Source organism: Dama dama, chromosome 2 (genome assembly GCF_033118175.1).
Source record: "Dama dama isolate Ldn47 chromosome 2, ASM3311817v1, whole genome shotgun sequence".
Classification (NCBI taxonomy): domain Eukaryota; kingdom Metazoa; phylum Chordata; class Mammalia; order Artiodactyla; family Cervidae; genus Dama; species Dama dama.
In genome coordinates, this window is record NC_083682.1 from 14198497 (window position 1) to 14223144 (window position 24648).

The 24648-nt window shown below is 49.9% G+C and overlaps 1 protein-coding gene across 2 annotated transcripts in view; it reads left to right on the forward strand.

The window, feature by feature from the left end:
• SNX19 (sorting nexin 19) overlaps window positions 1–14777 on the forward strand; it is a 32941-nt gene extending 18164 nt beyond the window's left edge. Inside the window, exons 9-11 of one of the 2 annotated variants that reach the window (XM_061166547.1) lie at window positions 11974–12158; window positions 12881–12968; window positions 13680–14777. In XM_061166547.1, coding sequence (XP_061022530.1) covers window positions 11974–12158; window positions 12881–12968; window positions 13680–13836 — 430 coding nt within the window. In that variant the 3' untranslated portion in view covers window positions 13837–14777. The remainder of the gene's footprint in view (window positions 1–11973; window positions 12159–12880; window positions 12969–13679) is intronic. The other variant, XM_061166551.1, reaches the window with a different exon arrangement.
• The last annotated feature ends 9871 nt before the right edge of the window (window positions 14778–24648 follow it).

Below are 24648 nucleotides of genomic sequence, written 5' to 3' on the forward strand. Positions count from 1 at the left end.
AGACATGTATTTTTTAAGTGAGCAAAGTGCTATTCAGATTAACTAATCTTCCCAGAGTCATATTCAGATTAACTAATCTTCCCAGAGTCATAGTAAGGGCCACACCCAGTATTCCACCCAAGTCACCCTGGCCTTTAAGCCCATCTCCTTCCCACCACCGCCTGCGGCCTCCCCACTGAGCAGGCTTCCCCGTGAGGCAGTGGCCACAGGATTGACCTCATCTGCAAGTGCCATGTCCTACTTCTGTCCAGGAGACACACATGTTTGATGGTAGCATATAAATTCATTTCCATCCCTGTTTTATTCTTAAACACTCCTGGATCAGAAATTATGTAGTCTCCCTTTAGTATCTCTGTCCTATGTCCTAGTCCCAATCAGAAAAAGGTTATCACAGTTCTGATTCAGTTTCTCAAGACACATAGATGATGGTTTTTTCCTTTGCTCCATAAATTTCTCTTTCAGTTCCGCTCTGGTGCCTAGTGTTATCTTACACCTGATCTCTTTCTGTGCACAGCTTCTATAGAAAAATGCGTACGTTTGCAAAAGCTACAAAATGATCTCAAACCCAGTCTAGTCTTCCTGTCTGATTACATCCTTGCCCTCTAGTTCCAGCCCTGGCCTGGTTTTTAGGGGCTGAAGTCTATGTCCTGCGGCGGTGGCTTTGCTCAGGTTGTATCGTGCTTCCTGAGGAAGAGGAACACTACTTGTCCCCCACCTTTTCCACCAGATCTTGGAAAAGGGGAGCTCTGACTTCGTAGACTGGGTCAGGATGGGCTTCAGCGGTCTCCGGTTATATGAGTGCCCCACCCCCCCGCCCCCACCATATTTCTTAGGCGTCTCTTATCCGACCCATCACGGGATCAAAGCCCCCAGCGTTTCCTGCGTGTGCTGACAGTTCTTGCCTGACCCGTCATTACGGCTGTAACAGCTCGATGTGCCTTTATACTTCCGTGTGTGGTGTGTGCTCTTACACTCTCATACACTCGCAGGCGCAGGATTGGCAGCAGTTAAGACAAGACCAGAGCATCATGATGTAGTTAAGGGTCAAAACCTTTTTTCCAAGTCAAATTATTGGTATCTCTTGCCAATCTGTAACTACAAAGAGGGGCCTGAAGCAGGTTTTAGGACAGGTTCAGACTGTAAGCATCTGGCGGGCAGGCACTGTGTCTTACTCACCATCCTGTTGTAGGCACTTAGCTGTGTACATGGAAGGCACTTTGTAAGTTTTTGTTGAGTGAACGTCATGTGCCCTTCCGGTCGAATCGGTCCCTCTTCTCATCACTTCTCATCACTAGTGAGAATCTCGGGAGTTCCCTGGCACTGCTGGGATGGGAAACACAGATGTAAATGGAAACCCCCTTGCCTGCCTCCCCCCGAGCTCTTTAGTTGGGCAGCTGCCCCCCGTCCCCCAGAGTCATGGCTGGGTCTTGGGTTGTCTCCCACCCTAGCAGCCTTCCCTTTCTTCTCAAGAGGAACAAAGTGCCCTCTTCCATCCTAGGCCTCCCACCTAAGCTTGGACCTTCTGGAAGCTTCTCCTGCTGCTTTGCCTTCTCACCCTCTGTCCTTCCACGTGTGAAAGTAAGGATATGGGCTTTGAAGTCACACAGATCTGAATTCACATCTTCCGTTGAGGCTTGCTGTCTGTGACTCATCTTTGCTTCAGTTACTCTGAGTGGTAGTAACCGTGCCTTGCTCGTGAACTGATGAATACTCTCGTTGCATGCCTGTCATCCAGTGGCATCAGTAAATGTGAGTTCTTGTCCATCTCTACAAGCCCCACATCATGTTTCCTTGGGGACTTGTTCCCTAGGGCAGTCACACGTCTGCTGTAGGATAGAGAATCTGTTTACATTGCGATGGTTTTTTTGGTGAGGTCTTTGGGGTGAGCTTGCTTTGTGATCTTTTAGGAGGAAAGACCCTGTGAGACACATGGCCTTTTCTGCATCCTTCAAATTAGGGTGTCTTCCCCCATTTTAGCTGTCTGTGAACTCCGTCCTGTCCTCCTCACATTCCTACCTAACATCTCTACAAGTCGTATCCAGTGTTTCAGAACCAGGGAACTACCTTTTAAGCCAGGTACTCCCAACACTCTATTTTCTAGGAAACTAACTTTATTTAGTTCTTGTTATGGTGACCTCTTTATAAATAATTTTTGAAAAGTCTTTGTGAGGTTTGATACTGTGTCAACTTGCTGACTGCCAGCTCTTTAGGCCTTTTCTCCATCAAGGTCCTTTCAGCCTAAGAAAATAAATAACCCATAAGAATCCATTAGAAATACTGAACAGCGTAAGGTCAAAGGACACAGTATAGACCATAAACACAGTTTAAAAAAGTCATAAGGATTCTTGAGGGTAAATGTTAGGTAGGCTTTAGAGAGGAAAGTGTTTAAAGTTAGATCTTGCAAGACGAATCCCTTGGAATGGTTTAGGATAAAGAATGCTCCAGACACTGGAACATTTTTAAAGAGGGAAACGGACATTATTTCTACTTTTAATAGTTGCCTTTAAACATGTTTTGCATATTTTCAGCCAGCCCCTTTCTGAGAGAGAGAAAGAGAGAGAGAGAGTGTGTGTGTATGTATGCATGTGCGCATGCGTGCAGAGAGTATGGAAGGCCTGCTGGACTCCTACTGCTTGGGGCGGTGAATTCTCCATCTGGTCTCCAGGTGGCACCACAGGATAAACAATACCTCTTTACAAGTCTTTGAGGGAGCTGCAGTTGTAGTCCTCACCCTGGTGGTGGTAGTGATGCAACGTTTGCTGTCTTGCCCCACGATCCAGAGGTGGCTTGTGCACCCTCTCCTTTGTGCCCCTGACTCTGTCAGCCGGCTTCTTTCCTCCTCCACCCTCGCCCCTTCAGATGGTTCACTGTTCTGACACATCCCTGAGCCCGCCAGGAGAGTAAGTCTTACAGAAGGGGAAACTAAAGCATGAAATGCAGAGTTTGCTCCTTAGCCCCTTCGTTTAGTTCCCTAGACCTGGTAGAGCTTTGTAAGAGGATCCAGAGAAGCCTTTCTCTGACACACGCACACACACATAAGTACTCTCACAGACACTTTCACTTTTTCTCCTTTGATCTAGTAACTTTGTGCAGAAGGCAGGGCAAGAGTCAGTCCGCTAAGAAGGACCTCAGAGCTCAGTTCTTTCAGCGTCTCTGTGGCCAAGCCAGCCGCCAGCCTGCATGTGGCTCCCCAGTGCTGGCACTTGTCACAGCACGCTGTGAGACGCCTCTGCGGCTCTCTGGCCACTGAGCTTTGTTCCCCAGAAGGGTGTGGGTCACTTCTATGTGTGGCATTGGGGTGAAAAGGCTGATGGCCTCTTCCAGACAGGAGACTCTGGACTAGGAGAGATTCCAAGAATCATGGAGGGAGTAACTGATTGTGCGGAACATGTCCTGCTGTTGCTCTTAGTGGGGCCACACAAAAAACAGGCAGATATCAAAAATGTGTGGCTGATTTTTCCCAGCTTTGAGGCCTATTAGCCCTGATCTCAGAGCTGGTTTATGGTGCATTGATGACAGCCTAGTGTGAGGCTGAGAACAGTTGTCCTGAAGGCCTTCAGAGGGACATAGGTTTGTGTGATCACCTTTGAAACTGGAATCCTGAGTGTCATGACGCTCAGTCTAGAACAGATTTCTAAAGATCTCCATATGCGATCAGACTCTCTTATCCCATGAGCGCTGAGCCCCCAGGCGATTCCTTGTTCCATATTTGTTAGAAAGGTAGCCAGACCTTTGCTGTTGGCCATTTTTTACCCAAATATCCTGCTATGTTATTCTCACTAGCTTCAAGTGATGGGTTGGATTCAGCTCAATGCTGTTCCATCCATCGGGGGCACTTCCCAAAATACACACATGACTCACAGTCCTCAAAACCCCCTTGCTTCTGTTTGATTTTCAGCCTCTTCTACCCTCTGGGCCTATTTGTCAGGAAAACTGACAAAAACCTAGACTGTTGGCAGCTGTCTGTCCTTTCTCGGATTTATGGAGCATGGCTGACCCCCTTCTTTGCCCTCCACCTCTTTTCTCCCAGTGAGTGCAGAACCAGGTGTGATTATGTGGGTTATTCATGGTGAATTCTGAGTTCTAGCAGAGCTGACTTACTACCCAGTATTCTTCATTTAATATCCACCCTACAGCTGCTGTATTGGCACATAGCTTAATTTTAATATTAGCCTGATTAGAAAGTTCTTAGGACAATAAATCTGCCAAACCTTTATGTAGATGCATATAAAATGCCAAATAGAAAGGATTTCTAAATCGTCTACCTTTGTTATTGTCCTCCACCAGCACAAATACCTAAGAGCTCGATGTTGTTTGCTGCTTTAAGTACTGGGACGTTTGCCTTCTTCTCAGCTTAGCGTGAGCTGTGTGCCTTGCTTTAGGCCAGTGTTTGTCCCACTTACAGCAGTGATTCACTTAGTAACTAATACTTACTGATCACCTACTGTGTGCCAGATGCTAAGTTAAATGATCAAAATTTAAAAATGACCCCAAGTTCCTACCCTAGGAAGTTTAGTATCCAGTTAGAGATGCAATCTTATAAATAAGGAGTTACAGTATAAAGTTATGACTTTAAAAACAGCTCTGTTCATGATTAAGAGAAGGGACTAAGTAAATTATGAGAAATCCAGGGAGGGTTTGTAGAGGAGATGACCTCTGGGATAGGATTTAAAGGATGAAGGGAAATTGAGAGCTGGCGTTGGAGAACAGAGCGTTGAAGGCAGAGCAGTGAAGCAGGACAGTGTATGTGTGGTACTCAAGAAGTCTGGGACTGTTGGGATGTGTGACGTGTAGCCAGCATGGCCAGAGATTCCACTGCAGAATTCAGTAGGCATTGACCATACAGAGCCCTGTCGCTATTCAGAGAACATAGGATTCATCTCTATTCATTAGCAAAACATGTACAGAATTAAACAAATGATGACATGATCAACTTAGTAACTTAGAAAAATCATTTTCATAGTGCTGTCAAGGATTAATTGAAGGAAGCAATATTCGAACCAGGGAGACAAATTGGGCAAGGGGTGATGAGTACCTAAGCAAAGATTGGTGCTGCAGAGATCATAAAGGGTGATGAATTTATGGGGTCCTGAGTACTGAGGAGGTCAGCCCGACTGGATTTAGTAACTGTTTCAGTAATTAGGTGATGTTGCAGGGGGCACGTGGGCTAGGGTTGGAGAAGAGGTGAAATCAAGAATGACTCTGGTTATCCCTTGTGGATTGAGAAGCAATGCTAGCAGATGGCGTAGTAGCCTTCCAGATAATATATCTGACTTGTGATGCTGAAAGTTCCTTGTTGCTTATTAAGTCAATGGATTATTACTTACTTTTGTGTGACGATAGATGATGACACATGAGTAAGCATGGATCATATCTCTAATAAGTTTTAGATTTCAAGTAGAAAACTTAAGGACCTGGAGGCCTAGATTTCTATCCTTTCTTCTACCTGTAAGCTTTGTCTTTGGAAGAGAGAGGAAGGTGTGGATTGAACAGTTTACTGTGTAGCTGGAACAGAGGGAAGGTTTGTAAACTTTCTTACTCTGGCACATGATGCCCACGTGGTGGACTCCTAACTGCAACTGCAGTGAGAACGTAACTCAGGGACCACAGGAAGGGCTTCCTTGGCAGGACACCCATCGACTCAGCGAAGAAGCAGCAGCTGCAAGGAAAACTGAGGTAAAACTAAAACTGAATAGAATGGGAAACAGCTGACAGAAAGGAAAGTAGACGAAAGTGAACTAGAATTCACAGAAGAACATAACAGAGAATCTGTGTTAAACGCCTCAATAACTAGTGGACTTAAAGTTTATCACAGAGCGTTTTGGAATAAGGTTGATTCATTCAGTATATGTTTGATGCCTTATTATGTGAATTGCACTATTCTAGTAAATGCTGAGGAAGACACCAAAGTGAACTGAGATCCCTGCCATCAAAACTTAAGAATCTTGTTTTTTTTGTAACTTCTAAGAAGCTCAACCGATATGTATTGAGTAAATGGAATAAACAAATTAACACATGACTCCAACGAGCAAGGAGAAGAATCAGCATCAGATGAAACCAGAGTGGTTAACTGAGATCAGATTATAGATGAACGTACATTTAAAAAAACAGAGAAAAGAGACATGCACTGAGTAAGGCAAACAGCGGAAATTAGAACTGGTAAGAGCGGTGTCCACTAAACTTGAACTCAAAAAGAACTGACACAGTGGATAAATGTTAAGAGGAAAGGTTTTTTAGGGAAATGTTAGGGGAAAAAATGTTAGGGAAAAAGTTTAAAACAGGAACAACAAAGGTCAGTTGTTTGGAACAGATCTTGTAGTATTAACTGGCTACCTTGAGAAATCATTTATTTATTCATTTATTCTACAGCAAATTGGTATACTCTTTGCCTGGGGTATTTAATTTCTGTTTTTTGTTTTGTTTTGTTTTGTTTTACATAAAGGAAAGGGTCTAATAGGAAGAAGTGAGCAAGCATGATTGAACTAGAATTGAAGACCAAAATAGGAATGGAAATAATAAGAGCATTCACCTGCTTTAAAACTCAGGTACCTGACCAGTTGAATTCTGTTCCATGGAACTGAAAGAATTTGCATTTATCATTGAAGACCTAAGATCATGAAGAAAATTTCCATATAGAGATGTGTTGCTTGGAGATGGACAAGTGTCTAGCCTTTTAAAAAATGGATACAGGCTCCTGTCCCTGACTTTTACCTCTGGAAATTTCTGAAGTGGATTATTAAATAGATGTCTTGTGAACTCTCAGGAAGAGAAACACAGGCCCCAGAACCCAGCGTGCATTCAGTGGGAATGCTAACCTTGTTAGCAAGGTTTTTTTTTTTTCTGTCTTAGCAGGATTGGTAGACCATTAAATGACAGGAATGCATAGGTTGTTGTATTGTTTGCGGATTTCAACAAGATTGTGCCATATTTCCCTAATATTCATATGGACATACGCGGTCTGGACTGTGGGACTTTTAAGTGGTCCATGGCTATCTGAGGATCTTTAGCCCAGGTAGCTAATAACTTGATAGCCTAGAGGGCACTTCCTAGTGAAAGCATAGAACTTATCCTGTTTGTCAGTGAATTTGCAAGTAACTCTGATCTTAGAGATATAATTAATACTCTGGATGACAGAAGTCAAGATTCAAAAGACTTTAGAAGAGTTAGTTCAGTTCAGTCATTCAGTCATGTCCGATTCTTTGCAACCCCGTGGACTGCAGCGCGCCAGACTTCCCTGTCCATCACCAACTCCTGAAGCTTGCTCAGACTCATGTCCATCAAGTCAGTGATGCCATCCAACCATCTCATCCCCTGTCGTCCTCTTCTCCTCCTGCCTTCAGTCTTACCCAGCATCAGGGTCTTTTCCAATGAGTCAGTTCTTCGCATCAGATGGCCAAAGTATTGGAGTTTCAGCTTCACCATCAGTCCTTCCAGTGAATATTCAGGACTGATTTCCTTTAGAATTGACTGGTTTGATCTCCTTGCAGAAGAGAATGGTCTAAAGCAAACAAGATGGGATTTAACAGAAATAAATATTATAAAGCAGAATTTAGATTTTTTTTTAATTACACAAGTATAGTACAAAAGGACAAGCCTAGACTTAGCAGGAGTCTGTGATTTCTGATTAAAGTACATACGTGGACTCGGGGTTCTGGTTCGCTGCATACAGTGATGAGTCAGCGCTTTAGTGTGTGTGCCCCCAAAGCCAGCACAGTCTTTGACTGTATAAATACAAGTATGGTATCTGCCTTGAGGGAGGTGCCATTCTCTGCATCCTTTGCTGGTCAGGGCACATTGTGAGGTTGTGTCTGGCTCTGCCCTTCTCCAGGGGATCTTCCTGACCCAGGGGACAAACCTGCATCTCTTGTGTCTCCTGCATTGGCAGGCAGATCCTTCACCACATGCACCACCTGGGAAGCCATGCCCAAACCGCACCCCCGCCCCATGAAGCCATACTTATCCAGGGCCTTCCTGTCTCAGCCATGGCAGCAGTCCTAGAAAAGACATGAGAGGAATTTGGTTCATTGGCTTATATGTGGTCCCTTAAAGCTTTCTTCCCTTACTCTTGAGATTTAATTCTGCTCTTTTGATGGAAAATGACCTTCTGCTAACCTTGAAGTGCCATCTTAAGCCCTAGTATTAAACTGTCTCATTTTTTAGCCACCGCTTCCTTTCTCTGTGTGTAGCTATTTCAGACCAGGTTCCTTTGAGCATGGGCTGGCCAAGGACTTCCAGTGTAATGGGTGCCCTGGTCTCTGCATCCTCTGTCCGTCCATGTCTGGCACCGGAGGCTCTTACATGTCTCAGTGTCCATCTGCTGTTGTTTTTTCTCCTTTTATTGCCTGTTCTGGGCCCCTAGAATGTCTTTTCTGTGCTCTAAGTCCTTCAGAGATGGCCTGACAGAACAGATGTGGTCTGCCTTTTTTTCTTCTTTTCTTTGGGGAGAAGCTAGAAGGTAGAAGAAGATATCTAAATCAAATATCAGAACTGGAATAGTAGTAGAAAATAAAACCAGTGCTATTTGAGGCTCTTCTCCTCCATATTTATTTTAGCGTATTTACCTCATGCATCTTGTGTTACATCAACAATAACATTTGTATTTAGTAAATGATTTCTTATAAATAATTTGTAAATAGTAAATAGTCCAAGGGATGTGTGGGTGTATCTCCACCTTGAAACTGGAGCTCATAACTTAACAGTGGTAGCAGCAGATTCCAGAACCTGATGCTGGAGGAGCTATTATGGCACACTGGACTGCAGACACAGATTCCATTCCTTGTGCTTCAAGACACAGATTTCTCTTTAACCTCCCCACCCCCAGGTTAAGAACAGAAGGATGACATGTGTAGTGGAGAGATGCGGGGAGCTAATGAGGCTTTCCAGGTGACTCAGTAAAGAATCCACCTGCCAATGCAGGAGATGTGGGTTCGATCCCTGGGTCGGGAAGATCCCCTGGAGAAGGAATTGCAACCCACTCCAGTATTCTTGCCTGGAGGATTCCATGGACAAAGGAACCTGGCAGGCTACAGTCCATGGGGTTGCAAAGAGCTGGACACGACTTAGTGACTAAACAGCAACAACGAGGGAGCTAAGGATGGGGGTCAGGGTGTCGGTCGCTTAACACTCACGCCAGAACCTCATCTGCTGGCTTCCTGTGCCTCAGCCCAGGTTCAGGACCGAGGGAGTTCAGTGTTAGATAAAGAAGGGTGGTGTGCACGGAGCTTCACTCTGGAATAGAGGAAGGGGAAATGGGTTGAAGGAGAGAAGCGATGGTTGGATGAAGAAATCCCTGTGCTCTTGTTGACCAAGTACTGCTTCTGTGCAGCGTGTTGGGCAGACTATACAGATCCCTGGAGCAGGCCGCTGTGACGTGTAGGGGGCATCGTGTGTAGTGATAAAGCCTGCTTTCTAGAGGGGTCTCTGGCGCACAGGTGGTTTGTACTGTCGGTGGGGCAGCAGTGGTGGTGGTGATTCTCTGGATTTGGACTTGATCGCTCTCCCCTCCAGACAGGGATGCTCGTCACTTGTGTCGAGAGGCCACACCTCAGACGTTCTGTGAACAAAAGTTTGCTGCCTGCGTCTTCTCCACAGGCTGCCTTTTCCCCCCGGCTGGGAAACGAAAGCAGGCTCATCCCAGTGCCCCGGAGGCAGCCTCTTGTTTCATTCAAGGAGGAGGAGGAGGACCCTGAAAAGGGAGGGAAGCGTCTGTGTGGTGTGGGTGCGGCTTGTCTGCTGCCTGTGGGGCATGGGGAAGAACAGGAGCACTGAACCTCGCAGCACCCCCCTTCTGCAGTGCACCCCTCTCTTTAGACCCAAAGTTGGTTTCATTTCAGCTGGTTTACACAAGTCCTGCCTCTCCAATTCCCGGGACAGACGCTTCTAGGCCCTTCTGTTTATTAGTCTGTGCCTCAGGGCTTAGGGCGCTTATCGGCGCCTTTGTTTTGTTCAGCAGCTGATGTTTTGCTTGGTGACCTCAAATGTCTTTGTCAATTAGTTCTGCTAAGCTCTGACAATTTTATTTGACTCACTGACTCATCCTCCTCGTCAGGGGCTTATTCCTGCTTTTTCATACTGTGATTTTTCTTCCCAACATCCACATTGAGAGTTTGATGGGTTACAGTCCAGTAGGTTTGTATAATTTGTATCTTGCCACATGTTAACATTTGCATGTTCTGCATCCAGCATGTGTTCATGAGATGCTTGGTCACCACGGGAGGGAGCAGAGGGGACCTCCTTGCCCAAATGCAATTTGAGGTCCTATTCCCATTGAGTGAATGACCATTAAAGTAAAGCAGGCCCACAAGGGGGCCGGGCGCCCAGGGCTGCCGTTGTCATGCTCAGTCGAGGAAGGGTGGAGTGGATGCTGAGGTCCCTGCGAAGAGTCGCCAGTGCTAGTGGCTCCAGAGGACAAACTGAAGGTCAAACAGAAGGGCAAGCCAGCCTGTTGTTTGCATCTGTGAACGAGAGGCTGAGCTAGAGCTAATGCTGGCTGAAAGGGAAAGTGTTAGTCGCTCAGTCGTGTCCAACTCTTTGTGACCCCGTGGACTGTAGCCTGCCAGGCTCCTCTGTCCATGGGATTCTCCAGGCAAGAATGCTGGAGTGGTGGCCATTCCCTTCTCCAGGGGATCTTCCCAACCCAGGGATTGAACCCTGTGTTTCCTGCACTGGCAGGCGGATTCTTTACCACTGAACCACCTGGGAGCCCAGATGGTGACTGCTATTCCGGGCCAGCCTTGTGCCGCTCTTGATCTCCATCGATGTCTGCCGTTGTTGCCCTGCCGTTACCTTTCAGACTTCCTATTCTTAGAATCATCTGTGAGCCCTGGGCCTGGGGGAGTGCAGCCCCCAAAGCTGGAATGCCTAGCGTGAGCGGAATGCAGACTGTCTGGCAGAGTGGAGGTTAAATAAAGTTTGCCTTGGCAGCCCCCTCCACTCTTGGATGGGCGACAGGCAGCTCAGGTCTGGAGTGATGGCACAGGCTGTGTGGTGCGGCACCAAATAAAGTCTTCTTTGCGTGAGTGACGTTGCCAGCAGTCCATTCATCCCCGTCACGGCCATGCCATTCTCAACACGGGCCCCACGAAGGAGGCCTCTGCAGTGTCGGACCTCAGCAAGTGACCACACCGCTCTGGAAACCTGCAGAGACAGGGAAAGAGCTTAGGTGGAGATGCCTCGCAGGCCCTGCGGTTGCAGTACCTGCCTTCTCAGTTATTGACTCATTTGTGAAAGCAAGACGGAGGGGTACATTTTCACTGTAGTAAGAGCAGTTGCCAGTCAGTCAACGGACATTTCACTGTGGGAAGATTTTGTGGCGGGGAACTCTTGCAGTGCTTACAGTGTAGTTGGGAAAGGCGAGCTGTAAATATATGAGGCAGTAATTAATATTCCAAACTGTAATACCAGTGCTTAGTCTGTGTTGTAGAAGGAGCCACCGCAGGAGGCCTAAGGAGTGAGCATTTCTGGGTGGAATGCTCAGGAAGGACTTTGTGGAGGACGTGGGGTTTGACCAGGTTTTGCCAGAGGGACAGAGTTCTGCTGCTGGCAAGGAGAAGGCCTGGGCTGTCAGGAGTGACGGGTGATATCGGGAGTCCTCAGGGCAGGTTGTGGGGGCGTGGATGGGTGGCCACAGGGAGGGGTTTGTGTGAAGTCCGCAGACCCTGCACTGTGTACCCGGCCCCGAGGCGTCCTGGTGCTCCTCACTGGAGGGCGGTGGGAAAGGTGCCACCTCCGCGGAGCCAGCAGCCCTCAGACGCTCTGTTCTCAGCCCCTGACACATGGGCGCTCATACTCAGCGCATGACTGTAACCCTGTCGTCACTCATCTTCAAGTTGTGGGAGCCCACACCGTCGACTGGCCTGGCCTCACCTGGGGGAACTGGCGCTGACTTGGCGTTGTTCTGTCCTCCTTGCCTGGACGCCTTGCCCTGGCTCTGGGTCCTCCACACTGCCCTGACCCTTCTCTCTCCCCCCGCAGGTGGCTGGAGGTGCAGGTGGCTCATCTGACATGTCCACAGCGCTGGGTGCAATACCTCCGGCTCCTCCAGGAGTCCATCTGGCCGGACGGGGCTTTGCCCAAGTGTCCTCGGCCGGTGAGGACCCCAGAGCAGAAGGCAGCGGCTGAGAAACAGGCTCTGCAGAGCCTGATGGGTGTCCTACCAGGTGACTGCAGAGAGGCTGATGGTGCCATAGCCTTCCTCCCCACCCCACTTTCCTGCCATTACCCCACGCCCTTCCACACTGTTTTCAAAGGGCCTTATCTGCGGCAGGACTCAGAAAATGCGTTGACCTGCCATTTCTGAGGCCAACAGGAAAGTGATCGGGACTTCTGGGGATGCTGAGGGAATGGGAAGCATCCTCGGGGCAGGTGAGGACTCCAGCCCTGTGGACCAGGGAGGAGCATGACGCACCTGCAGAAGCCCAGCTTGGGGACCAGGGGCTGCCAAGTAAAGTGCACGGTCCTCAGCTAGAAGCAAGCTCCGAAGAGGGCTTCTTCCTTCTCTTTGTATGATCTTTTCGGAGGACAGGGGAGGCAGTTTGCTGCCTGTGGTCATGCTGGGGGAAGGATGGTACAGGGTGGACTCTTCCCCAGACCGTGTTCCTTACCCTTGTTAACCTCTGTTCTCCAGTCTACACTGTTGTGTCAGAAGCAGCAACAGGTGACAGAATTGTCTGCTGGGGCCCGTTCTTATTTAGATATCTAACTTAAGAAACATTTTTTTTGGCTTTTCCCTGTCTGCTGAGGATTTAGTTTGTCTGTGTGGTTCAGAGATGGACCAGAAGTACCCAGTGTGAATAAAGACAGCAGACATCCTGAGGAGACGGTCACCGCAGAGGGTAAGGCTTCTCGGTGAACTAAAACCATGTCCACCTTTCCTCTTCAGATGTCATCGTAGAAATCCTCGGGGAGAACAAATGCCGGCTGAGCTGGAGTCTGGTCTTGGAGTCACTGCATCAGCCCCTCATCAACAGGTGGGCACGGCTGAAGCCATCTCTGGTCTCAGAGGGTCCCGGGTTTCTGGGTGAACGGCTGTACTGAGAAGACTGGGATCGCAGTGTCTCCTGCCCTGGGCCCTGGACGCAGGTGCAACGACCGTCTCCCTGGCTTCTGAGCAGGGCTCAGTTGGTCAGGAGCTGGTGGGACCAGCCACCATTTGCGTTGGGAAGAACTCGATGCAAGCCCCCGTGGGAGCTCCTGAGAAGGCCCTGACAGTCCTCAGCACAGAGAGGTCATGGTCTCCTGGCCAGTGCCCGGGGGTGGAGAATTCCACTGGTGTTGAGAGCGCGTTCCCTCCCCTCTCAGCCCTGTCCTGAGCATGTTGTGTCCATGAAGTCTTACTCCTCACGTCCTGTCTCTGCCTCATCACAGGTGACCTGAAAGTTCCTAGTAAGTTGTTACGACAGGGATTCCCCTTGCTCAGAGCTCTTCAGAGCAGTGCCAACATGCTAGATGTAAAGAAATGGGGAATTTCCTTAAATCCCATCTCAAGTACCATTTCTACCTTTGTTGGAATCCTAGCCTTCCTTAGTTCAGCAGACTTGTATTTCACAGCTGAGACATTGCAGTCCACTGAGGATATCAGTAAAGGGCAGTGGGGAGGTGAGATAAATGTCATCAACAGGATCTGGTGTCCTGAGACCCGGCCAGACCTTCCCCCAAGTTGTTCTGTTCGTTTGTTTCAGGCATTTGATTTACTGCCTCTGGGACATCATCCTGGAATTGTTGGAGCTCAGTGCCTCTGCCGAAGAATCTGCCGTAACCAACTCTGCCACAGACACCCCAGGAAGACGGGCATCTCCCCTTAACCAGAGGCCATTGTCCCATTTCTTCGAGGGTTAGGAAGGGTGGATCACTCTGCCACCCAGAGACCAAGCAGAAGACCATACCCTCTGGAACAGGGCTTTACTCAGAAGGCCTGGGGTTTCAGTAGCACCGTCCCCCGTCCCCCGCTGCCACACACACACACTTGGTTTGTAGCAGGGGATGGGTGTATATGCACCATTGCGCGCACGTCCCATTTCCGTGCCTCCTTGTGGTGTATGGACTGTCGCTGGTGGGTGGATCCTGGTTCCTCTGGAAAAGGCAGCCATGGGGGAGAGGAACGAGTCCCCCTTGCCCGCCTCCCTGACACTGTTTGCCGGTAGCCTGGCCTGTGCACACGTGCGCCTGACACCCCGCCACCCTCCCCACCCCCACCCCATGCAGGCTCCAGGGAGACCAGGAAAAGCCCCACAGCTGAGTTCTCTTGGAGGAGAAGACAGTCTTCTGAGTTCTCTCTTCCCACCAGGAAACAGTCCATCCAGGAGCACTCTTGAAAGCCAGAGCACTGGTCTCTCGAGCGTCCCCATAGCCCACGGAGGGAGACACTTCTCAGGGCTCTGTGCTCACCGGTGTTGCCCAGCATCCCGGCCTGCAGAGGACGTGACTTCGGCTGCTGCCCTAGGAAGCTTTCTCTGAAGGGCAGACTGCCGAAGCTCCAGGGGGCCCACCCCAGCCCTCCACACCCTTTCCTGAGGGCTGCACTGCAGACTGTACCAGCCCCTCCCCAAGAGCAAGTGCATGCTGGCCTCTGTGGCCTTCCCTGGCTTCACCCACCCAGCACGGCAGGTTCATTTCAGCCGTGACGAGTGAAGAACTGGACCTGCACTAGCCTGGAACATCCTGCTTCTGTCACTCTCCCTGCCCCTGCCCGTTCATTCCCAGCTTCCACTCTCCTTCGCTCATGGCGCCCGACAGCAGATGTTAGGTCCTGGGCAGAGTAAAAACGTGTGTCAACGTGGTCTCTGGCTCTATGGGTTAGCATGCTTTAGGCTGAAATTACTAAGAACATTTATTGTTTTCCATCAAACCAGTCCCTGAGTAGGTGAGGCCCCGGGTTGGCAGATGCAGCACCTCGGACCTCATCAAGGGTCCAGATTCTTCCCATCTTTTTGTTTTGCCTTGTAAACACATTAGCTCATCTTCAGACCACCAGCCTTCACAGTTGGCTCCAGTTCAGGGCATCACATCCATGTATGATAATATCCTTGAAGGAATGGGGGCGTCTCTGCCATGTTTTCTTTTAAAAAATGAGGGAACAGTTTCCCAGAAGCCCTTCAAGAGTCCTCAGTACTCATTGGCCCGAACCACCTGCCCTGAGCCAATCCATGACATTGAGGATGCTTGAACACAATTGGCTTCTAGTAGTGTTTCCACCTGGGGAGGTCACGCGCCAGGAAGGTTAGATACCTGAGAAAACAGATGTTAGCAAGGAAGAAGCAGAGGTCGGGTGTTGACCAACAGTGTCTGTTGCAGGGATCATTCTGCCAAAATACCACCAACCCCCCCCCCCCCCCCGTGCTCAACTAAGTGACGTTTGCCAAACGTGCCACCTGAAGCTCTTCACATGCGTCACCTTCCCTCACCCACACGTCAGCCCCGGGAGGTGGTTCTGCTGTGTCCCCACTTCACGGGCACACGAGGCAGAGAGAGGTGGGGATGGCCACAGGTGCTTGAGGAAATGGCAGAGCCCACACAAGAGGGCGGGTTCTCACCTGTGAGAAGCCTGTGGTCCGGCAGACTCCAGGTCAGGGCTGTGTGGCCACGTGGTGGTCTCTGCCGTAGCCACTCAACTCTCCCACGGGCCTGGGCAGCCGCAGCGCGTGCTCCTGCGATGGGCTGTGTCCCCCAGAGCTCTCTTCATGCCACGGCAGCTGCTGGGTTTAGCCCGGGAGTAGGCTGCAGACCCCATCCTAGTGAGTCAGAGCAGTGCTTGCTGAAGTCAAGTGTGCGCGAGAGTTGCCTGAAGCTGGGGTAGAGGCCTGGGGAGCTGCCTGTTCACAAGCTCCCAGGGGTAGCCAGCGAGAACGCAGGCCTTTGGCCACACCTGGAGTGTTGGGTTAGAACCCAGACAGCTCTGGTTGGGTGCAGTTGATGCACCACTGAATATTAAAGGCACTTAATAATTCTATCTGAACTGACTCCTGAAGGATTTAATAAGAGCCTGTGGAAGCATGGGGAGTTCAGATGCAACAGTGAGCCATGGCTGAAGACATGGAGAGTGGCCCCCCCGAAAGACACCTCCTGTTTTATCCACTTCCCTGAGCTGCCCGGAGTGGTCGGGCTCAGGACAGGAGAAGGCGGTCGTGGGGCAGAGCTTCAGCTGCTTGGGAGGAAGAGCTCTGGGGACCTGTTTTCACATACAGGTAGTCTGTGTAGCACTGCTGAACTGTACACAGCAATGGTTGTGATGCTGAATTTTATGTATGTTTTGCTGCAGTGGAGAAATTTAAAAAATAAGCTACGTGGCACTGGGCAAGCCCAGTGTGTGGGGAGGGTATAGTGAGAGCCGAGGCTGGAGCCGCCTGGGCTGGGAGTGTGCAGTATGCCTGGAACCTGGGGTCCATTCCATCTGCATGGTGCGGGTCATGAAAGAATCCTGGGAGCGTTCATCAGCAGTCCTGGACCTTGATCACACACCCGAACAGCCCTGCTTGGTCCTGCCCCTGGAGACCTGACTCCCGCCTGCGTCATTCTGACCCCTTGAGTGCTCCCAGCCCATCCTCGCTGCTGCTGCTGCTGCTGCTGACATATGCAGAGGCTTCAGGGTCTGTGGAGTGTAGTGAGCTTCAGGTTATAAAACCCCAATCGGAATCCTCGCTCTGCCTCTTGGCAGAGGATGCAGATACGTTGGGAAGGTCACCTTTGCAGAGACAGATTTCTCTCAGTAAAGGGAACAGAAAGGTTACCGCCCTTTTGAGCACAGAAAGAACTCGGGTATAACAGCAGGCCCTGTGAATCATGTAGCCCTGCTGTGCCGTGTCGGCGGCGTGGCTTCCCCGCTCCCCTCTGCTGGGGGAGCGGAGATGCCAGGCTTGGGGAGCCCCCTCGGAACCTGCTTCTCGTCTTCCTGTGCTCTGGAGCAGGGTGTGTTTCCTTAGGATGAGGGAGGAAGGTGAGCCAGCCCTGCTAGATACAGATGAGAATGGGAGCCTGGGAGGAAGGGAAACCGCGATACTGTGGGCATAGGAGCCCAGCTGGGCAGGCTCTGCCAAAACTTAGCACCTCTGTTTCCACCGGGAGAGCCAGAAATCACAGGGCAGTGCCCGCTGACACTGTCTTTGTGGACCGGAGAGCAAAACCACTGCAGGGTGAATTCCAGACAGCAAACCTGCCTTAAGGGTGAGGGTGTGCTTCACACAAAACAATATCTCTCAGGAGACAGCCAGTGAGGGGAGGCACCCCAAACATGTCTAGACCCTCAGACTTGTCTGATACTCAGACTGCAAAGGCGGCAGTGTCTGGTTTAAAGGTGGGGGCAGAAAGACAAATCCAGAAGAATATGTCCAGCCAGAAACAAATGTGGATCATCACACCTTTTTCCTGCTGTGACCCAGCAGCAGGGTTGGAAGCAGGGCAAGCTCAATGCGGTGGAGGAAGTGTGGGCACCAACAGTCACCCGGACTGATGCTCTGCACTTGTCTCAGTCTCACTGAGCCCTCCTGCCATGTCCCTCTTGCTTCTCACCTGTCTCTGGTCTGAAAGTACTTTTGAACTCGGCTTTTTTGGAAACGAGAACAAACATGTGACAGGATGCAGAGAACTACTCGGCTCTGATGTCTTCACCAACACGACAAAATCTGATTTCTCCACACATCTCGATCCTTCAAACCTTACCTATAAGCGCTTCTGTATGAGTCACTAGCACACCGTTTCCAGGATGTAGAGGGTTGGGAGGGAAAAAATGAAAACAACAGAATCAAGACTCAAACTTAGAAAACTGTAAGTTACCTTGTCTACTTATTCTAATCCCAAATAGGACTCTCTGTCACTGGTCAGTGTTCGTTTAGCAGATGCAGACTAATTTTAACATTAAAGTGTTATAAGGATTAAGAAGGTAAATCTGCAGCTTTTACATAAGAAGTCCACACTTTGACATTTTTTAAATTGAAGTATAGTTGGTTAACAATATCACTAGTTGCAGGTGTACGGCAAAATGATCTGGTTATATGAATACATCCATTTTTTAGGTTTTGATTCTTTTCATTATAGTTTATTACAAGATAATACAGTTCCCTGTGCTATACAGTAAGGGCTTCTCTGGTGGCCCAGATGGTAAAGAATCTGCCTACAATTCAGGAGATCAGGTTCGATCCCTGAGTTGGGAAGATACCCTGGAGGAGGAAATGGCAACCCAGTCCAGTATTTTTACCTGAACAATTCCATGAACAGAAGAGCCTGGTGGGCTACAATCCTCCTTGTTTATTTTTTATATGGCCATGTGCATGCTTTTGACTTTTCCTTTCTTCCCTGTGTGTTCCATGTTACTGTTGCACTATGTTATTATGAGCAAGAGAGAGTGGCAATCCAAGCGGGCCAGATACTTGGATTAATCCATGAGGGTGAAGACCAAGATAGACAAACACAAAAGTCTGAGATTGCAGATAAAGGCACTCACATGGACACAGAAGCTGTGATATCTCTGTGCCTGGTAGCATTGCGTGGTGATCCGTCAGCCCAGGGCATCAGCCCTTTTGCCTATGCCCCTTCATAAAGAATCATTCTGCTGCTTGTTGCTATCAAAAAGATGAGCCTTGATTTAGCAAAATGTCTGCATTTCATCTCAAATCGTGCCATTAGGGAGGACAGAACTTATTGAGAAAAAAAGCAACCCTTTCTTTGGAGTTTTTGTCCTTTACGAAGACATGGAGTCCCAAGTCAACCCAGGGGTGGCAAGCCAGGTTCTTTCAAGAACAGTGAGGGTCCCTTTCATCAGGGTTCAGGGTGTCTCTGGGAAAACTGTGTGGCCTGGGTGGGTGGTAGGTCTCTTACTCGGGGACGGAATGTGTTGTGGAGATGGTCTCTCAGAAGTCTGGGGGCCTGTGCCCTGCTCTTGCCTACTTCTGTCCTCTGGCACATGCTCTTTGCTCAGGTGTGTCCTCTTTCTTGCTCCAGCTCTGCACAGGTGGGCACCTTCCATCATGAGAGCCGATTCACATGCCACCTCTTCTTTGAAGCTTTATCTGATTGGGTAACTCAGAGTTAGCTACACTGCCTCTCAGATCAATGTGCATAGATATGGGGTCTTCAGAGAGAGGTTACAATTCTTTGAGGTCAAGGAGCATCACTCCTGTTCTGCTCCTGTTACACACTGGTGCCTCCTCAACCCTCCTGTCTACCTGCTGCACGATTGTCACTGACGCTCATTCAATTAAGGACATTGTACTCATCAACTTTTAGGGGGCAGAATATGTGAATAATGAAAGAAGAATTTGCTGGGGACAAAATAGAAAGGAATGGGGGGGAAGCAAATTTTCACTTTTAGGACCTTACATCTTTATTCTAAAGCAAGTATCACATGAAAGAAGTTCATTTTCCTCTTTCCTGTTCCAAAACCCACACAGTTTTATAACAGTACTGTTTGCGGTCTAAGTGTGTAGGCTGTTGTAAGGTTCTAAAGCGATATATGCTTCTTCAAGAAAATTGGTCCTGATTTGAAAATGGTTTTTAAAATTAGCCAGCCACAAAAACACCCAGCACACCCTGTCTACTTTCCCAGTCCTCCACCTTCACCTGCTCTTTACCTTACTGGGATTGGAAGACAAAACAAAAATCTGCCTGCAAGAAATAGCCTCAACTGCTTCCTGCTCCAGATGCAAATTTGTAAGGAGTGCAATTATGGTGAGGACAAACACAGCTCTCTCTTCCATTTGCTTTCTGGAAATCCTTTGGTCCCAGATCTAAAATTTTTTATTTCATACCTTCTCTGATAGTTTAAGTCGCGTCTTAAGATGCTGCAAGGAAGACCCTTCAAAGAGGCAATAATAACCACAAGAGAAGGAGGACTACGGAAATGCCGCGTCACTCTCACAGGTGTTTGCTGTCTTCCCCGCCACATTCACTGCTGTAACTGTGAGCCCAAGCACAAATCAAAACTGGGCAGCTGCCATCAGAATGAAAACTCAGGAATCTAAGACGTCCGGAGTAGCTCCAGGTCAGCGTGTCGGCCCTGGGGGATAAAGTCCCCTGCTGTTTCTGGGCCCCAGTAGGAGCCTCTAGGCCATGACTTGAAAGAGGGCAACAGCAGGTGAAGGAGGAAGTTCAGTCTGAGGATTAAACAATGACGCATTTCAGGGAAAGGAGGAAACCCTAGACAACCTAGTGCTTGGGTCACGTGCTATCTCAGAGCAGGCCCGTGGAAGGGGGCCCCCCCGTCTGCTGTGGAACCAAGTCTGCCCCTGGGCCAAGGCACATATGCATGACACGTGGTGTGAGACAGTCTCAGGAGCCAGTCTGGTGTGTATCCACCCCGGGGCGGGTTGGGCAGCCTGCAGTGTAAACCTCCTCGGGATTAACCACTTACTCAGGGTAGAACCCTGGGTAATTAATACCAGATCTGTTCCCCGCACTTCCTACATCCTGCATAAGGGTGAGGACCCGAGTGTTTCCTCTCCAGCGTTCTGTTTGGACGACATAGAAGAAGCTGTTGTCCTAATGTTGGAGACATAAGTCATCCCCTCGCGCAGAGCCCTGCACAGATGTGGGCTTGTGAGCGGCACGTGGCATTTACTGGCCAGGCGAGAGCTTGTCTGGAGAGATAAGGGGGCAGTAAGTGTGTGTATAGAGACGGCAGTAGTGTCCGGGGCCTGAAGGCTTGAAGCGCGGGGCTGTGTACTTCCCTGCAGCAATCTGGAGAGGAGCAAGGCCAGAGCTTGTGTCTCAGCAGGCCTGCACTCTGGAGGAACGCCCACTGCTGGGGTGGACAGACCTGAGAGCTTTACAAGATTAGGGTTTCTATAGCGGTTTCCCAAGTGACAGAAATTTTCCTCATCTAGTTTTGCTCATAGCAGGCAGCCTGAACCAGTTGTTTGCCTCACCCAATTCCTTCCCTGTGTTTATTTCTTAAGCCCTTTCCTTAAAAACAAAGCCAAGTAAATAATAACAGGGAAAAAAAAGGTTTAAAAAGACTTCATATCTCTGGCATTTTTCCTTTCTTATGCAACTCAAAAGTTGCTTTCTCTTTAGCCGCTAAATTTTTCTCCTGTATCAGCTTACCAGTCTTTGTGGACCGATTGGCTGTCCCTAGTCTAATTGTCTCTTTGATCAATCAAAGTGGACATCAACTTAAGATTATATGTAAACCTTAAATAGGTGATATTTCTTATCCTTGACTCCACGTTTGGTATTCTATGAGGAAGATTGGGGTGGGCTCCCCGAGTAGGGGACCACCATCCCTTCCCCTTGGTTGCAAGTTCAAGCAGTCTGAGAGCTTGCCCAGATGGTGTGTTCAGCACCACAGGGCCTGACACGGGGAGAAGTTTGGGGGAGTTTTCCCGGGGGAGGGAAGAGCACTCTCCGCATGCTCACACCAGGCCGGCAGCCACAAAGGCCGGCCACAGAGCCGCAGAGCCTGATATGTGCCTCCGTCCAAACGGACGGTGTGTGCTCGAAAACCACAGACAGAACCACAGCTCGGGAGGCAGACATGACCTTGTTCTTCAGTGAAAAACAAGTGAACGTCACCTGCCCCAGGGTCACTTGGCAGCGGAGACCCGCGGCAGAAGGGGCCCCGCTGAAAGGGCAGCACAAATCCGGGGCATTAAAATAACCCGAATGGTGTCGTTTTCTGATCAAGTGCCTTTCCCTCCCGGGTTTGTGAGTTTCGAGCCTGAGAATGTCTCCCCGCAGCTCAGGTTTCTCTGCTGCCACCCTGGTCTCAGCCCGGAATGTGCGCCCCGGCCATCCAGGTCTGATGGAACTATGTCACAGTCCCGAAATGGAGAGGCTTCATCTCACAGACGGTGGCGCTGGCAGGCCCGGCTCAGGCGGCCGGGCCCGGGCCCCGGGCAGCGTGACATGTCCCAGCTCTTGGTGGACAGATAGCCTGAGCTCCAATCTGTGCCCAGTAAACGGGGGTCTGCGAGCCCTCCCACCGGGACCAGACGGGGAGCACAGGCCGAGGTGCCACAGGCTCGCTTGGGGACAATCACGTCGGTTTGCAGAAAGGGGGACCCTGGCGGGGGCCCTTGAGCTTCTGGAGGTTGGAGGTCAGAGGGCGGCGAGCAGCCAGTCACACAATGGAAGACACGGCTCACGGCCGAACTGAGCCGCTCTCCTTCATTAGAGGGTCCCAGGGGCGATGGCGTCGCCCGCAGGGCAGGTGGGGCCTGGGGGTCAATGAGGAGCCACCCCTTTCTTGGTGAGGATGAGGCCTCAAGGGGGACCATCCACTGCTCGTGTGCAAGAGAGGGCGGCAGGGCGTGGCCACTTGGGCTGGTGAGCTCCTGGGTTGTGGAGGAGCCCTTCCAGATCGGCCCGGGACAGAGGGTGCCTGGGCCCTGTACTCGGCCAGCCTCGCTCCCCACCTCCGCTGTGAGAACTGCAGCGGCAGCCAAGCCATTGCCCCCACTCCTGCTTCAGCCCCCGCAGACTCCCTCCGGACGTCCCCTGGAGCCTCTTCATGGTCCAGGATCACGCCTTCTGCCGGGCAAGGTGTAGGAAGCCCAGCCTCCAGGTCCCGGAGCTGCCGTCTTGAGTGGCCGCTTCCATCCCACGCAGCTCCTGCCACTGTCCTTTGCCACCACACGTGGGCACAAGGCCAGCTTCGAGTCCCTTTCCCGCGGAGGCTCTATTTTACCTCTCGGCGCCCCCAGTGCCAGGGGCCCCCAGTGCCAGGCAGGGTGCTCTGAACACTGACTCTGAAGAACTCACCGATGGCAGCCCGTCACACCTGGCCTGGAATCCTGAGGTGGGATCCCAGGATCAGCCTCATCTCCTCCCACAGACTCCTCACCTCTGCCACGGGCCCCGTGCTCACATCGGGTCTCTGCCCGCGTGTCTGCTGGAATGTCCAGGGCTCATTCCTTTGTCCATCGTTTCTCTCACCAAATGCCCCCTTCTCGTCTCAGAGAGGACTTTCCTGAGCAGGCTGGCTAAAAAATAGCTGTCCTCACCTCATAATCCCATCCTGCTGTGTTGTTCTTCTTCGAAATTACTACCAACGGACAGTCATTGCGTTAGCTCACACAATAGGTTACTATACGACACTGCAAATGTTTCGATTTTTATTGTGTGTGACCGACCCCCATAAGACTGCAAGCTCCAGGAGGGCCAAGACCTGGCTTTATCCCCAGCTGGTCCTATGTGCTGGCCCATAGCAGTGCTGGAATGCTGTAGGCACTCACTCCTTGCTGAACGAATGGGTGGGAAAATGCATGAGCAGCTGAATGTTTCTATGTAAAGTAAGAATTGATATAAATTATCTCTTAATGTGATGGGTAATCAACCATCAAATGATCTAAGGCTTCCTTTTAAAGAACCAAAGAGCATAAGAACTATAAAGGTCTTTGAATGCTGGTCAATCCCCAACTGTACAGAGCAGGAAACTGAGTCCCATGGAGGGAGAATGACTGCAGTGAACACTCACAAAATCAGTGTCTTTGACTTCCAGCCGTCAGCTCTTTCTAAAACAGGGTCTGACATGACAACTCTTCTGAACAGATTCTGACCTGTCAATCTTCTACTGGTTTTGCATTCAAATAATTTTTACTAAGATGAAAAACAAAACAGACAAGAGAACGAGGCCAGCAGCATCAAACTTCACCTCCTATCACCTCCAGGTATGCTGACTGAAAAGCAAGCCTCTGTACTGCCCAGAGTCCCTTCAGTAAGCTTTGTTGTTGTTGAGTCACTCAATCGTGTCCGACTCTTTGCGACCCCACGGACTGCAGCACACCAGACTTCTCCGTCCTTCACCATCTCCCAGAGCTTGCTCAAACTCATGTCCATTGAGTCGGTGATGCCATCCAACCATTCATCCTCTGTCATCCCCTTCTCCTCCTGCCCTCAGTCTTCTTTCTGCATTCTTCCCCACCTCTGTGTGTCCGGCAGGACCCTGCAAGATTGTCTGCAATTGGAATAGAAGAAATGCAAGCATATGCCAAAAGCTACATTGTGCCTGGGGCTCCACCCTTCGTCTGCCCTTCTCCCCAGACACCTGTGGAATCTCACTGTGGGCACTGCAGATGGACGCAACCCACTCAGTTCTGCAGTAAGGGGTGCACCTGTTCTGCTCATCAGACATCAGCCATTCTTGATGTTCATTTTTAAAGAAATTCTCTAGAGGCTTCTAAGAAACTCCCAGCCTGTCAAAGCCTTCTCTCCCAGCTGACCCTGAAGGGTGACTGCCCCCTCTGCTCTACATGTAAAATTATGTTTGACAGCAATGAAAACCAACAGTTCAACAGCAATCATTTCTTGGCAGGACAGATTGGCATGAGACCTGCCCCAGAACAAAATAAGCTTTTCAGGGAAGTGTTTTTCAAGCTGGGCTGGCCTTCTCTATCCTCTTGGAGATTCTAATATGGCTGACTCGGGAGGCTGAGCCCCAGCCAGAGGCATCAGTGATGGCCAATGACATGATGGCCAGGAGGGGAGACTCGGGGCCGAGTGTCTCCTGAACAGCTCAGACAAGGGTGACTGCTGCTGGCCTCCCCCTTGGGGAGAAGCCGTCTACACTGCGCCTGCTCTTCTCCAATGTCGCGTCAGTGATTTCAGTCCTGGAGGAGGAGTCAGAAGAATATCACTTCCTTTCCCTCCTCCTCTTTTCACTTCCCAGCTCCTACCCATCATTCTCGACAGTTCTTAGCATCATCACCATTCCCAAGGCTGTGT